The sequence below is a fragment of the Agelaius tricolor genome, unplaced genomic scaffold, assembly GCF_023055355.1.
Source record: "Agelaius tricolor isolate 1412-34295 unplaced genomic scaffold, bAgeTri1.0.p SCAF_3, whole genome shotgun sequence".
Lineage (NCBI taxonomy): Eukaryota > Metazoa > Chordata > Aves > Passeriformes > Icteridae > Agelaius > Agelaius tricolor.
Window position 1 is genome coordinate 62,549,489 of NW_027269263.1, and position 13,784 is coordinate 62,563,272.

At 39.9% G+C, this 13,784-nt stretch overlaps 1 protein-coding gene across 3 annotated transcripts in view; it reads left to right on the forward strand.

Annotated features, from left to right (window-relative positions):
• The first annotated feature begins 417 nt into the window (after positions 1 to 417).
• The window catches only part of DMTF1 (cyclin D binding myb like transcription factor 1), a 29,003-nt gene continuing 15,636 nt past the window's right edge, over positions 418 to 13,784 (forward strand). For all 3 annotated transcript variants that reach the window (XM_071424049.1, XM_071424048.1, XM_071424050.1), the window contains exons 1-7: positions 418 to 550; positions 7,211 to 7,327; positions 7,821 to 7,940; positions 8,887 to 8,981; positions 9,732 to 9,846; positions 12,002 to 12,078; positions 13,490 to 13,647. In XM_071424049.1, the coding sequence (XP_071280150.1) occupies positions 7,219 to 7,327; positions 7,821 to 7,940; positions 8,887 to 8,981; positions 9,732 to 9,846; positions 12,002 to 12,078; positions 13,490 to 13,647 (674 nt within the window). In that variant the 5' untranslated portion in view covers positions 418 to 550; positions 7,211 to 7,218. The remainder of the gene's footprint in view (positions 551 to 7,210; positions 7,328 to 7,820; positions 7,941 to 8,886; positions 8,982 to 9,731; positions 9,847 to 12,001; positions 12,079 to 13,489; positions 13,648 to 13,784) is intronic.

Below are 13,784 nucleotides of genomic sequence, written 5' to 3' on the forward strand. Positions count from 1 at the left end.
TGTTGTCTCATATTGTCCTATTTCCAACTGTCCAAAATTTTTATCACTCTAATTATATTGCTATTTTTTATAACCATTTCATTAGTATTAAACTTTTAAAATTTTAAAAACAAGCGATTGGCGTTTTTCACAGTCACCATCGCTGGAGATGTTTAAGGAAGGTCTGGATGTGGCATTGCGTGCCACGGTCTGGTTAACAGGGTTGGCATTCGGCTGTAGGTCGATGTTCTCAGCGGCCATTCCCAACCCCATCCATTCCGTGCGGATGTTCAGGGGGTCCATCCCAGGGCCCCTCAGCGAGGCGGGGAAGGCTCCGTGCGCTTTGTGGCGCCGCCGGCGCTCCGGGCCGGCTCCGTGCGCTTTGTGGCGCCGGGCGGGCGGGCGGAAGCGCCGGGCGGGCGGACGCGGGCCCTTCCGGCGGGCTCGCAGCGCCTCGCCCCGCCGCCGCCTCCGCCTCCCCCGCTCGCCGCCCGCCGCCGCCCGGCGCCTCCATCCTGGTACTTGGGAGTCTCCATCCTGGTTTCTCAAGTGCCCGGACCCAAAACAGGAAGTAAGTGCGCGGGGCCCTGCGGGATCGCAGGGCCGGGAGCTCCGGGCAGCGGCGGCGGCCGCGGGCGGAGGGGAGGGGACGGGGCGGGGAGCGGCCGTGTGCGGCCCCGCGGCTCGGCGCGCTCGGCCCGGGCTGCCGGCCGGGCGGGCAGGGCCGGGCGGGCAGCGGAGCCCGCGGCGGGGCCGACCAGCGCCGCCGCCCGCCGAGGGCACGGAAAATGGCGGCGGCCGCCCGGGGCCAAATGGCGGCGCTGGCGGCAGCGGGGGCTGAGGCGGGCCCGGAGCCGCCGCCCCGGGGGCAGTGCCGGGGCAGGGGCCGGGCCGCTGCCTCCCGCCGGCTGCTCCCCTGGGAGAGCCCTGGGCCGGCCCTGGGCCGCGGCTCCCGCCTTCCCGGGGAGCTGCCGCTGCGCGCAGCGAAATTGGGAAGCGGACGGACGGACCGGCCCTGGAAATGATCAAACCCGGCTCCCTTGGGAGGGCAGGGCAAGGGGAGGCCGCCAGCGCGTTGGTTTTGTTTATTATGCTTTATTATTTTTTAATTGTTGTTGTTTTTTGTGGTTTGAACTCCTTCCCCCAAACCTGGATGTCTCTCATAAGAGGCCCACCTGCACGATCGCATTTGAATTTCTCCATTTCCTCTCGCTGGGTCTGCACTTGGGGTACCCTGAGCTTGTGGGTTTTATCTGTTTTGTTTCATAAGCTTTTTTTTTTTTCTTTTTTTTTTTCTTTTTTTTTTTTTTTTTTTTTCCACAGCGAGAGTTGTGATTTGAGGTTGCTTAGGGCAAGTGGATTCTGAAGTGTTCGACTCTGCCAGTATCAGGGGTTTCATCTTAGGGCGGTACCAGGATTTTCTGCACTAGAGCTATGCTCTGTTCTGCCAAAATAAAGGATTCCGCTTAGAAAAGCCTATTTCTCCCCCCACTTTTTGGGGGTTTTTTTTGGGGTTTTGTTTGGGTTTTTTTTTGTTTTTTGAGGTCTCTTTATTCTTGGTTGTGCCCTTGGGCATGGTGAAGTGTGTTACACTTGTACCAGCTACTTCTTCAGCTGGCTGTGTAGTATTTGTACTCATTCACACAGAGTTGCACTCTTCAGCCCCACCTGGCCATTGTTAGTTGAAGTAATCTAGAAAATGCTTTTTGTTTGCCAGCACTGCTCTGGCTACAGATCTAAGTTGGCCTCTTGACAGCATAGTTAGAATTCCTTTGCAAAACCAGGAGATGCGGGTTTTGCATTGAGATGGACGCATCTCATTCTGGTTTTCATTTACATCATTTCACATGATTATAATAATAAACAACTTCATGATGTTTTATCACTTACTGAAAAGATTGAGCATTAATTATAACTCCATAAGGAGAATGCCCAGAAATACTGATTTTTGTCTAAACCACAGAAAATTATAAAAAGCAGCCATATAAGAGACAAAGATCTCTCTGCTGTGTCTTGCATGTTCTCCTTTTTTTTGAGCATCATTTCTGTGCTTATCTGTCCATCAGAAAGCAAGAAAGACTTTGCTTATCAGTCTTATGATTAGGATAATTTTTCTTATTTTTCTTGAATGCTGAAATTCTACCCATTGTTTATAAAGGTGAAGAAGTTACTGAAATGCTTAGCATGGAACTTGATTTACATGAAGGGAAAAGAATTTTAGTACATAGGAAGATTTCTATCCATAGCTATAGCCTTGTGCCCAAGAGCCAATTCCTGAAAAAGAAAACTTGAAACTTTCTGTGTTTGTTTCTTTTGAAAGAGCGAGGACATAGCTTTTATTTTGTTTTGTGTTGTTTTTTTCCCCTGTGTGACATTTAAAGCATGCTCAGTTCTTTTTATTAAACTTTCCATGGACAGGCTGAAACTCATGGAGTTCTGCCAAATTTGGATCAATGCAAATGAGAACACTTTGTCCCATTGTGTCTCCCATATATTCTGTTTCAGTGATGGCCCACTTCTCTAAACACCACTGATGAGTAGGATGCAATTGTATCTACAGGACTGTAATCTCATGCTGATACAGATTAATAAATCCTTGTATGCCCCAGACTCAGGTCCCTGGGTCCTTGTGATTGGTGTCTGCCCACTTTGGTTCCTTTCTGTATCCATTGTTGGCAGCTGTTAGAGAAAATTTCTGCCTGGTGGAATTTTAAATTTGAGCAGAACCCATTTGGTCTGGATTAAGGTTGTGGGGGGAGTTTTGTTGAATATTAATAAACAGCACTGGTTGAATAATAAAAGCTCCTGATAATGTACTGGAAGTAGTGACTTGGTATGGAATACACTAAACACTCAGGCATCCTAAAAGATGAGGTCCTGTAATGATTTTGTTTCCTTAGTGTTACTCTTGAACAAATGCCTTGAAATCCCAATGTGTTCCATGGGATTGCTCCAGTTAAATGGCACAGTAACTGGAAACTTCCCTCAGTAATCTTCAGTTTTTGCTTTTTACAGGACTTAGTGAAACATACTTATTGCCCAATTCAGAGAACTTCAACTTACTATAGAAATTTTAAGATTTACAACAGTCCACTAAAGACTAGACATAACATTCAGTTAATAACTAGGGGCAGTGAGAGAATTCTGTCTGCAAGAGTAAAAATACTATTTCTTAGAAGTGCTTATTTTTTACAGCCCACAGAATAATTGAGCCCATCTGTCTGATGAGGGTTATTTAGAATTAAAGGAATTTTGTATTAGGATATTGCTTCTTTTTTTTTTTCAGTTTGGTGTAAAATCAGCTTTGTGGGGGTTTTTTTCTGTCATAATTCTGCTGCATGCTTCCCAGATAAATAAGAACAGCTCTATTATGTGGCTTTAGTGGAAAACTTGTATTGGAAATCTGTATTAAATGAGTCTTGTAGACAAAATATTTTCCCACTTCTTTGGCTGCATGTTGAAACTTGTTTGAAATTGTAATACTGCTCTAAAAAGTGTTGCATTTGGTCAATGCACAGAATTCCAATAAGGCAAAAAATGCTTATTGAAGTGGCATTGATTTCTAAGTTGCTATTTCATTATGGATTATGGCACCCACACTTTTGGTGCATGTCAATCCAACACTGTTCTCTTCCCTAAAAGCTAACACCCTCCTTCAGAAAATGAAATATTAGTGATGGATTCTCTGTAAAGAATGTGTGTGAATCAAGGATTAAAGAAAAACCTTGGGTTGTTAATTTAAAATTCAAGGAAACCTTTTGTTTAAAATAAAACTTGTTTGCATTTTCAAAAGCACACCTCAAGTGAACTTGTGAAAAAAAGGTGACATTTTGGAGGTGATGAGACTACTCAGGTCCTAATTCTCACTAATTAATAAGCCATGGCTGTCGTTTACTTTGCATTTAGCTTTTACAAGAGCAGAGGTGTGGATGTGCAGGTGTGTGCAATGAGCAGAATTCATGTGGCACATCCCAAAGCCTCTGCTGTGGTCTGGCATTGCTCACCACAGCTCCAGCTTCTGTGCTGGGATGGATTTTGGGTGTCCTGCAGCCAGGACCAGGAGAAGGCATCCCAGAGTGTTGGCTGAGGCAGCAGCACTGGGCTTTGGCCACTGAGCTCCCTGTGGATGTGTTGTATCTGATGCATGTTCAGAGTACCTGGTAGCTGCAGCATTGTTTAAGTGTGAAACAACGAGGTTTGTAAGATCTGGGGATTGTTTCCTGTTCAGTCAAAAGAACCAACACAGTTATTCCTGATTTTGGTCACTCATTCATGTATTAATGGGTTGCTGCCCCTGTCCTGGGGTAAATGTAGCTTGAAAGAACCTGGTTGGTTGGTTTTTCTTTCAGTTTTCTTGTATTTATATGGTCTAATGAATAAAAAATGGTGTCCAAAATAAGCATTTGACTTTGGCTTCATTCCTCATGTTCTTTCTACTCAGTGTTCAATTGTGGTCCAAGGCCACATGCATTAAAGTTGATGGGAATCAAGATTGTGGCTCTTTTTAAGTTCTTATCAAGGCTTGGTCAAGGTTATTAGCCTTACTCAGAAAACTTAGGATACACTAAATCATGAGTATCTTACACAGAGCATCATTATTTTTGGGGGGAGAGCCTGCACTTACAGGTGGCATAAATGGTTTTTGGGGAATCGAGGAGTTATGAACCCATCCTCCATCCAGGAACTCCCAATTCTTGGGAAGTCAGAGGTCCTTGAACAAAGTGCAGTGCCCAGTGTTGCTGGAACAAATTGCTCTGCAATTTGGGGGAGCTGGAGCTGAGAGCTGCAGTTGTGTGACTCGATCAGGGCAATCAGTGGTGCTCTCAGATGTGCTGCCTCAGCACTGTCTGGTAAATCCTGTTTCAGCTCTGCATGGAAGTGCCAGGGTAGCAGCTACTGATCCTGGGTGGAGCTTCCTCCCCATCCCTGGAATGCCATATTTGGATGGATGGATCCCTTTTATGCTGTGTCCTGTTCCCTCCTAACTTGCAAACCAGAAAGGCAGGCAATGTAAAGGGATTCATTGCCCTGTGTTTTTAATTTGGTATCCAAATCCTCTAAATATACAGATTGATTTTTCATCAAGTTCTGAATAACTACTGAAACAATAACACAGCTTTACTGTGCCTGTACTCAATTTTCATCAGTCTTCAAATAAAAAGAAAGAATGGTCTGCTCTGTCTTCTGCTGTGGATGGTGCTATAATTTCCACTGCTTGCAGAACAGCTGTAGGTGAAGTAAATGACTGTTGTAATGTGCCTTATAAATCTCATGTTTTTCAGGCCTCTAAAATGGTGAAAAGTGGATGCTTTCAACTGATTGGAGAAAAATAAATGTTGTGACAACTAGTTGACATAAATTAAGGAAGAATCCTCCACCTCATTTCCAGTAACTTTAGGGATTTTTACTACAGCAGTCCCTGTAGTAAAACTTACTTAGAAAGTACATATGAACATGAAAAAGAGAATCTGTTTATTTTTGCCCAGTTTGTTCACTCCCCAAAAGCTAAATTAATAACTTAAAACTGGGTTGAAAAAGTTACAGCCTGCTAATTTAGCTGTAACGCTTTGGATGTCTTCCTTCATGTTTTAGCATTAAGGATGCTTCATTGGGCTCCTAAAATCATAGGGATGCCTCATTGGGCTCCTAAAATCAGTATTACAGGCATGCAGCAAACAGCAGCTTCTGGTGAAGGATAGAGCAGAGGCTGTAAAACTCAGCAGCAGATGAATCCCAAGGAAGTTACTCCCTCCTACACTTGCATGTGGCAAGGAACTGTCGATGGTAGATGTGAAAGTAAGCTTGAGAACCCTCTGATTTAAAATGTCAGTGGGATCTGAAATTTTTTACATGTTCAGAAGGGTAATATCACTTCATTTGAGGAATCAGTCACTGTGTGTGCTTAAAGATGTGCCAAATCTTCAATGAACTCGAGAGGTGAGAAGTTTTTTAGAAGGACTGGCAGTAGTTTTATCTTTCTAGGATAACACTTCTCTTGGGGATCTTCAATACTGAAGAACATGTTTTCTGATTAAAAATTAAATAATCTCCTGCTGATGCAATAATGTTAACATTATACAGGGAATTTGAAATCCAGGTTGTAAATTCCATTTACATGTGGTTATATAGCTGTCCCTGCCTAGTACATGCAAAATTTGTAATGTATTTGTGGTTTCTTTTTTCTAAAGCTATAGCCAGATATTTTTAAACAACATTTTGGCTTCAAAATAAAAGTTAAAAGTAATTTTTTGTGTTTGTTGACATATGAATAAACACAGAAAAAGGACTGAGCAGTTAAAGGAGAAATAGATTATATTTTCTTTTTACAAATCTCTGCCAAAGTCAACAAAAGCAGGCTTAAAACTGATGACATCTTTGTAAAGCTTCTGGATATTTTAGATGTGATTTCATTTAGCTTCTGCAGCAGCAAAAGTTGCATCTCTTTGTATTTGGATAAAACTTTTATTGTGGAGGTTTTGTTTTATTTCAGATTAATTACTGCTGGTGGTTTACATAGAATTTCTTAGAAACTTTGTGTTTCATTGCAGTACTTTTATAATGGAAATGAAATTATCAGAGACACTTTATATTGCCTTAATTCTGTGACTTCAATGTATATGGCTTATCCTGGATTACTTATTCTCTCAGTTGCTTTTTGTACTGGTGATTGCTTGCAAACAATTTTTCTGTTGCTCTTGTTTAAATGCTGAAGAAAAACTGCAAGTTTCACATTTAGTTATATGAATGGAAGGAGAATAAAACTTTGAAAGTTGGCAGTCTATAAATAGGGCAGCTATGACTAATAGGACACTAGAAAAATATTTGTCAGTCCTGACTTTCAGTTCTATAATAGCAGAATTATTAAATTAACAGGGGAACAAATACTGGACAAAAATCTTCAGATGTGAAGAATTTAGAAATTCTGAAAAAGCAATAGCCTAGGTTTGTGTTTGAAAAAAAAAAATCAGTAGATTGCAAATCCTCCTAATAAAGAGTTTAGGTACTATTTTTAACTGGGAAAGTTACTTTAAAGCTATCTTGTTTTAGTCTGTGCAATATTTGTGTGCAGGAAAGTAAAGGTGGGTGAATGTCTGAAACTGTGGCTTTGTCATGTGAAGAGCAGGCTCATTCCCTGTGGGATTTTGTGCTGGCTGTGTGGAGATGGAAGCAGCACTGTGGTCCAGGTGGAGTCCAGCTGCAGAAGGGTAAAATCTGTGTGTTGCTCTTTCAGGTTTGAGTATGAGCACAGTTGAAGAAGAGTCTGACACAGTGACAGTAGAAACCGTGAACTCTGTGACTTTGACTCAGGATACTGAAGGGAACCTAATTCTTCATTGCCCTCAAAATGGTATCGAATTGTTTTACATAGTAATTTTTTTTTCTTCTTTGTTTTGATTGATCCGACCACCATCCTTGCCCACAAATTCTCTTACCTACTCAGGTGCAGCTTACTGTACAAGAATTGTTCTGCTTTAGTTTCAAGAATGATGAAATGTTGAATTAGGGATAAATCCCAAAACTGTCTGTGTGTGCCCAACAAAGATTCAGCTGCTGGTTTATTTCAGTTGAAACAGATTCTTAGAACCAAGCACATACCCAAATTTCTGTAGACTGATTTGTGTTTGACAGACTGTGGATGGAATTTTCAAAGAAAATGCATGTTGAAGAAAGCATGGGGACTGTTGTTGCCCATAACTTAGACCAGGTTCCTGGGCAGCAGCAAAGTATGAACCAGCTTGTCACATTTGCTTCTACTGTTTGCTTTGGCCAGCTTTTTAGGAGAACTCTGTCCAAGGCTCCTTAGCTTACAGGAAGTAACCTAGGTGTGTTTTTGTTGTTAGAAGCTGATGAAGTAGACTCTGAAGACAGCTCTGAACCTCCACACAAGAGGCTTTGCTTATCAGAGGATGATCAAAGCCTTGATGATTCTACTCCATGCATTTCTGTTGTTGCAGTTCCAAGTAAGTTCTTTTATGTACTCCTGTAGCAAATATATCTGTTGGTAAAGATTAAAAGTGGACTCTTGAATCACAGTAGAATATTTTGCATGGGGTGTTTTTCTTCCAAATTTTGTTAATATATTTGGGTATCGTAATTTTTTTTCCCACGTTGAATAGTTCTGCAGCAATTAGTTCTGGCAAAATAAGCCTGTGTTAAAGTAGTTTAGAGACCTGCAGGTGCATTGAATAAAATGAGGGATAAGTAAATTAGCAACTAGAAGCTCTCCTACAAAGAAATTTGGGGTTTTTTAATGATCAGACAGTACAGTTAGTATTTCGGTGTTCAGTAATATTGAGGTGTGTGTAAAAGAGATTGATGTAAAAAATATAGGATGAATACTGGATTAGTCTTCTGGAAGTTGAATATTAGAAAATTTAATATAATCTCCCAAAGGGAGACAAAACCAGATCTCATTAAAATACCATTTTCCAGTACCTGGAGTGCCTGTTTATTAGGTGGAAATAGGTGGAAGTTCCTTTGAAGTAAAGGCATTATCATGTTGAAGTTGGAGGAGGACTGGGGAAAACACATGGAGCCAAAAGATTTTAATGTTGTCCCTTAAATGGAAAATACTGGAGGTAGGGCTGGAAAAGAAATATTAATACAGTTTCAAATTTTTGCATCAAACACATTTTGTTTATGTTTCACATTAGGTCATAGTTATAGTCAAGCATAAAACTGAAGGTTTCTAAGTCCATATTTAAATTTTATGAAGGGAAGCAGTTGATAATCATTTTAGTTGATAATCAGTTGAGAATCATTTTAGAATTTACTGTGTCAACAAATAAATACCAAATAAGGCTCTTCAAAATTTTCACTTCGAAGGTAGTAATTTATGAAATTTGTAGGATGTGTAAAAAAATGCTTCAGGGAGTTAAGTATGCAACTAACTTAGCCATTCTGAAGTTTCAGAAAATGACCAGAGCTTTGAGGTGACCATGACTGCTACCGCTGAGGTAGCTGAAGATGAGATTAATGAAGGAACTGTTACCCAGATTCAGGTACAATAAAACTTCAAAATTTACCTATTTGATGTATGTTTTTATTTAAATTGAAATGAAAAAGGAAACAAGTATCAGAAATGCTTACTAAATTAATAAGACTCTTTGATACAAATGTTTGAAAGCATGGATCTTGTTTGTAAAATGCTGGTCTGTAAAAGAACAATTGAATAATTTTATGTGTGAGAGAGGTTATTTGTAGTCTGAAATTGCTGCCCAAAGAGCAATACTGCAAAGAGTAATAGAGGTAACCCTCTACTGGTAGTTATGTGCTCTGTTGTGATCTGCATAGAAGACAAATTCATCTGTTATTTCTGTCATGCTTTAATTATAAATTAAGCTTTATAACATGCTCAAATAGTCTTTATCTTGTCACCAGTCCCAACAGTTACATGCAGTTTTCTTTGTGGGTATAGCATGTTAAAAATTCTAGATTGGAGATGCTGGATATAGTCCTATTTCTACCACAGCCAGTGAGACTCTTCTTACTTACTGTACATTAAACAAGATGAAGAATTTTACCTAATTAATTTTCACAACATCTGTATATTAATATGCTAAATCTTACTCAGGTGTTTTAAGAAAGGTGATAGTTCCAGTGCCATATCTAAGACATGACATTTTGAACAGTCAGCCAGGTGATGAGGTGTGCTGATTTCATTTTCCTTCAAACTGTGTCTCCATGTTAATGGTAAAGTGATATAAACAAGTCAATATCTGACTGTATCATTTCATACTGGTCTTTTCAAGATTCTTCAGAATGAGCAGTTGGATGAAATCTCCCCAATGGGCAATGAAGAAGTATCAGCTGTCAGTCAAGCCTGGTTCACAACCAAAGAGGATAAGGATTCTCTAACCAATAAAGGTAGGGTATTTCAAATGCAGTTCTCCCATGCTGTAGAAAGGTAAACTATTCCAAATATCTCAGAACATTTTGCAGGTTGCATAAAGTAGTCTCTGGTCTGGCTTTTTGGAGATGGGCCATGCCTGCAGTGGAGACAGGAGAGGCCACAGTAGAGAAAGGCTGTGGGTGCTGGGTGCCAGCCCAGATTGGGCAGAGAGTTGTGTTTGCCTTGTCAGGGGGTGGGGAGCTGCAGCAGAACTGGGGGACACCAAGAAAAAAACCAATCCATGCTCAATTTTGCTTCAGAAGAAGAGAGCTCCTGTAGACCAGGACCTAACCTCTGCTACTCCTAAAATTTCCACCCCACTGGGCATTACTCCCTTTCCAAATATATCTGTGCAATCATGTAGTAGTTGCTGAACTGAAGAGATTTTGCCTTTTACTTTCCTGCCCACAGGGGAAGTGGCTTTCTAAACCTAGACAAAAAACATAGTGTCAAATGAAGACCTGTTGTCTCTCTGGTTTCCTTGGCCCCTCTACTGTTTTTCTTACGTTGACTTCTACTTTTTCTAGAGAAAAAATATTTTTTTTCAGTCAGTTCAAAGCAACCCCCTCTTTTTGTTAGAAACCTTTAGGAAGAGACACAGCATTATCAGCCAAAGGAGGGCAGTCAATCTGGTGATTCCAGTTAAGAGATTCATAAATTGAGGAAGGTATTTCTAGTAAAATATGCCAAGAAAAATATTTGAGAATCTCTACTGGCTGAACTTTTCTTGTAAGCTCTGTGGTTTGTCACAGAGATAGCAGTGGGGGAATGCCTGTGTGGGTCTTCTTGTACAGTAGCTCAGAGTTTGGCATGTGTTGCCTGAGCTCATCACTTTATAGCAGCCTCCACCTAATAATGCTTTCTTCCCAGACCTGTGGGCAGTTATGATCATCTTGACTATGAATATGCAAACATGTGAAGTGCAGAATATCTGTCCTTTCCTAAAATAGTTTGGTGTTAAAGGTTATTCCTTGTAAAAAGTAGCAGTGTCCCACTAAGTCAGTTCAGAGGCTTGGACCTGTGTGAATCACAGTTACTGTAATACATTATTTTGCTGTCTCTGTAACTGTGGAAGAAGAGATTGAAGCTATGGGACACAGGGAAAGAGTACAATCTCACCACTTCCAATGGAATTAGTAATAATGCCTGTACTTTTCATTATAATTGGATTTGAGTAGACAGTCTCTTTGGTGTGTTCTGTCTCTCAGCTCTGGTAATTAGCAGGCTGAGAAGGAAGTACCCTGATTTTTCTGAGCAGAGGTGGGCAGATAGCCAGCACACACCAATATGTAAACTGGGTCACACCAGCAGAAGCTCAATTAAAAGCATTGAATGACCATAAGGGGAAAAAAGGATAATTTAAAGTAGGAATGTTTTAATGTTTTGTTGATAGACTTCAGGTTTGAAATTTTCTCTCTGAATAAAGTTGGTAGAATTTGCTTTTAAAGCTTAGCTGGCATTGTAGTTACTGGAGGCATAGACAGAGAGGAAACATTGTTTCTATTGGCTTGCTACTTTTATTTGGGGAAGTAAAAGACCCACCACAAGGTTTTATGTTGGCTGTGACCCCTGAGCATTACTCCCAATGCAAAAAGAAGGAAAGAGATGAGAACCAGCTTGTCAAAAAGAGACTTAATAGAGCCTTTACCTCTATGAAAAGCACTCACAGTAGGTGGCAGTACTCTCATGTTCAGCAGTGTTAAGGCATGCAAGAGAACCCCACCTTGTTGCCAATTCCTCAGGTAATCTGAATTGTATTTTAACTTCCAGCTTCTGGAATTATTTCAATGCATGGAAATTTCAGCTGTCAGTTTAAAGGCAGAAATTTTGTAGTTGCAGCTGAAGAGAAAAGCTGAAAATGTGACTTGACAGCTCATAGAGGAGTTCATATTCTGTTTTTAAAACTGGGATGTTTTTGAAGAGGGGTCTGACTCACATTATTTAAATATTAGTTGAATATTACTGTCAGTTATGAAATAACATCTGTTTAAAATTAATGCTAGTTATATTTTAGTACCTAAAATTATTCTTTTCCTTGTTAATTGCAGCATGGGTCATGTTTTCAGGTACTTCTGTTCTTGCTGTTTTTTGGCCTTTACTTCAGTAATTAGTTGTCATTTCTATTTTCAGGCCATAAGTGGAAGCAAGGGATGTGGTCAAAGGAAGAAATTGACATTTTGATGAGTAACATTGAACGTTATTTAAAGGTATGTTTAGAGTATATTCCCTGCATGTTAATGTGGGAATGCAGTTCCTGCTGGAATTCAACTTTCTTTAGTACTTCCCAGAATACACAATAAGTGATTTGGATTGGTTTGTTGTAGGAATGGTCATCACCCATTTGAAATACATAAGAAAAATTTATTCATAGACAGGATTTAAGTGCTTTAATGTATGTAACATTGCTTTTCATTTTTGTACTGGAAATAGCTTGTTTTGAGCATCCTGACATGACATTTTACATGGTTAAATCTCTTTCTCTGACTATACATTAAGGACTCATAAAAAATGAAAAAAATTGCATTAGCAGTTTCCTTACTGAGCACTGAATACAACTTTCAGACATCCTTGGTGCCAATTCTGTGATTGTGTACTATACTAGCAGGATGCCTGTGTCTTCTTTCTTCCCCTTAAATTACTGGGGTCAGAGTTCAGTGTAAATGGGCATGTGGTGAACACACTGATGGTGATAATTGCCCATAAATCATATTTGTGGTAGGCTTGCAGCTGAGAATATTTGAGCCCTTACAGCTGAGAATATATAGCCTGGATATTACAGTTTCACCATCCTTCACTTGTGGTTTAAAAAAAAGCCCAGAATTTAGTGTTCATTGGGATAAAAATCCACAGTATTAGTTGAAGAGAGTATGTCTGCCCACACACCTATTAGAGTTTCTGCCACAAAATCATTCATGGGTAATACTACCTTTTAAATCTAGTGAAGCTTTTTTTAAGCTAGCTAAATAACTTTTCTGAGTTACTGATAAACCATTTGATTCATTCTTTTCCCATTTATTGGCTTTCTTGTACTGCTTTGAATAATTGAAATGTAGTGATTCTTAGTTTAAGCTGAAGTTAAGCTTTACTGGTATGCTTCTTTGCAGTGTTTTTCTATTGGATTTGAGTTTCTATCAGAACAAGAAGAGTAGTTTGATTGAAAGAAATCACTTTTGCATAAGGAATAGCTAAAATTATGTAATAAATCAATATAGCACTGTTTGACAGCCTTCCCTTGTATGGCCCCAGACTAATTTCACCACAGTACATATTCCATCATGTTCTATATGATGGTTCAATTTTTGATCTTAAAATATACATTGGACAAATTTTTTTTTATTATATGTGGATAGGTGTTAGAATTTCTGTGTCTCCCTGGACTCTAATGTGAAAAAACCAAAACAACAAAACCTAGTGTTCAAGGGTTTGTATTTGAGGGAGCTAATCCATAAATACTCAGTTTTACTTTTGGACTGTAGTATTTGTGATACACAGAAAGTTGCATAATGGCTTCAGTTCTTGTGTTCTACTTCTTGATTCCTAGGAGACTTTATCTAAGGTGTTTTGTTTGTGGTTTTTGTTTTTGTTTGTTTTTTTTTTTTTTTAAATGCTTTGTTCTAGGCCCGTGGAATAAAAGATGCCACTGAAATTATATTTGAAATGTCAAAAGATGAAAGAAAAGATTTCTACAGGACAATAGCTTGGGGTCTGAATCGGCCTCTCTTTGCTGTCTATAGAAGAGTTCTTCGCATGTATGATGACAGAAACCATGTTGGAAAGTATGAAACCCTCTAATGCTGCATGGTTTTATTGGTATGACTAGGGTCATGTATTTATGCTTGACATGTTCTATGTGAGACAGAAAATTTTAGCCAAGCAGACCTAGATCTTGCTAATATGCCACCTCTGCTCAATC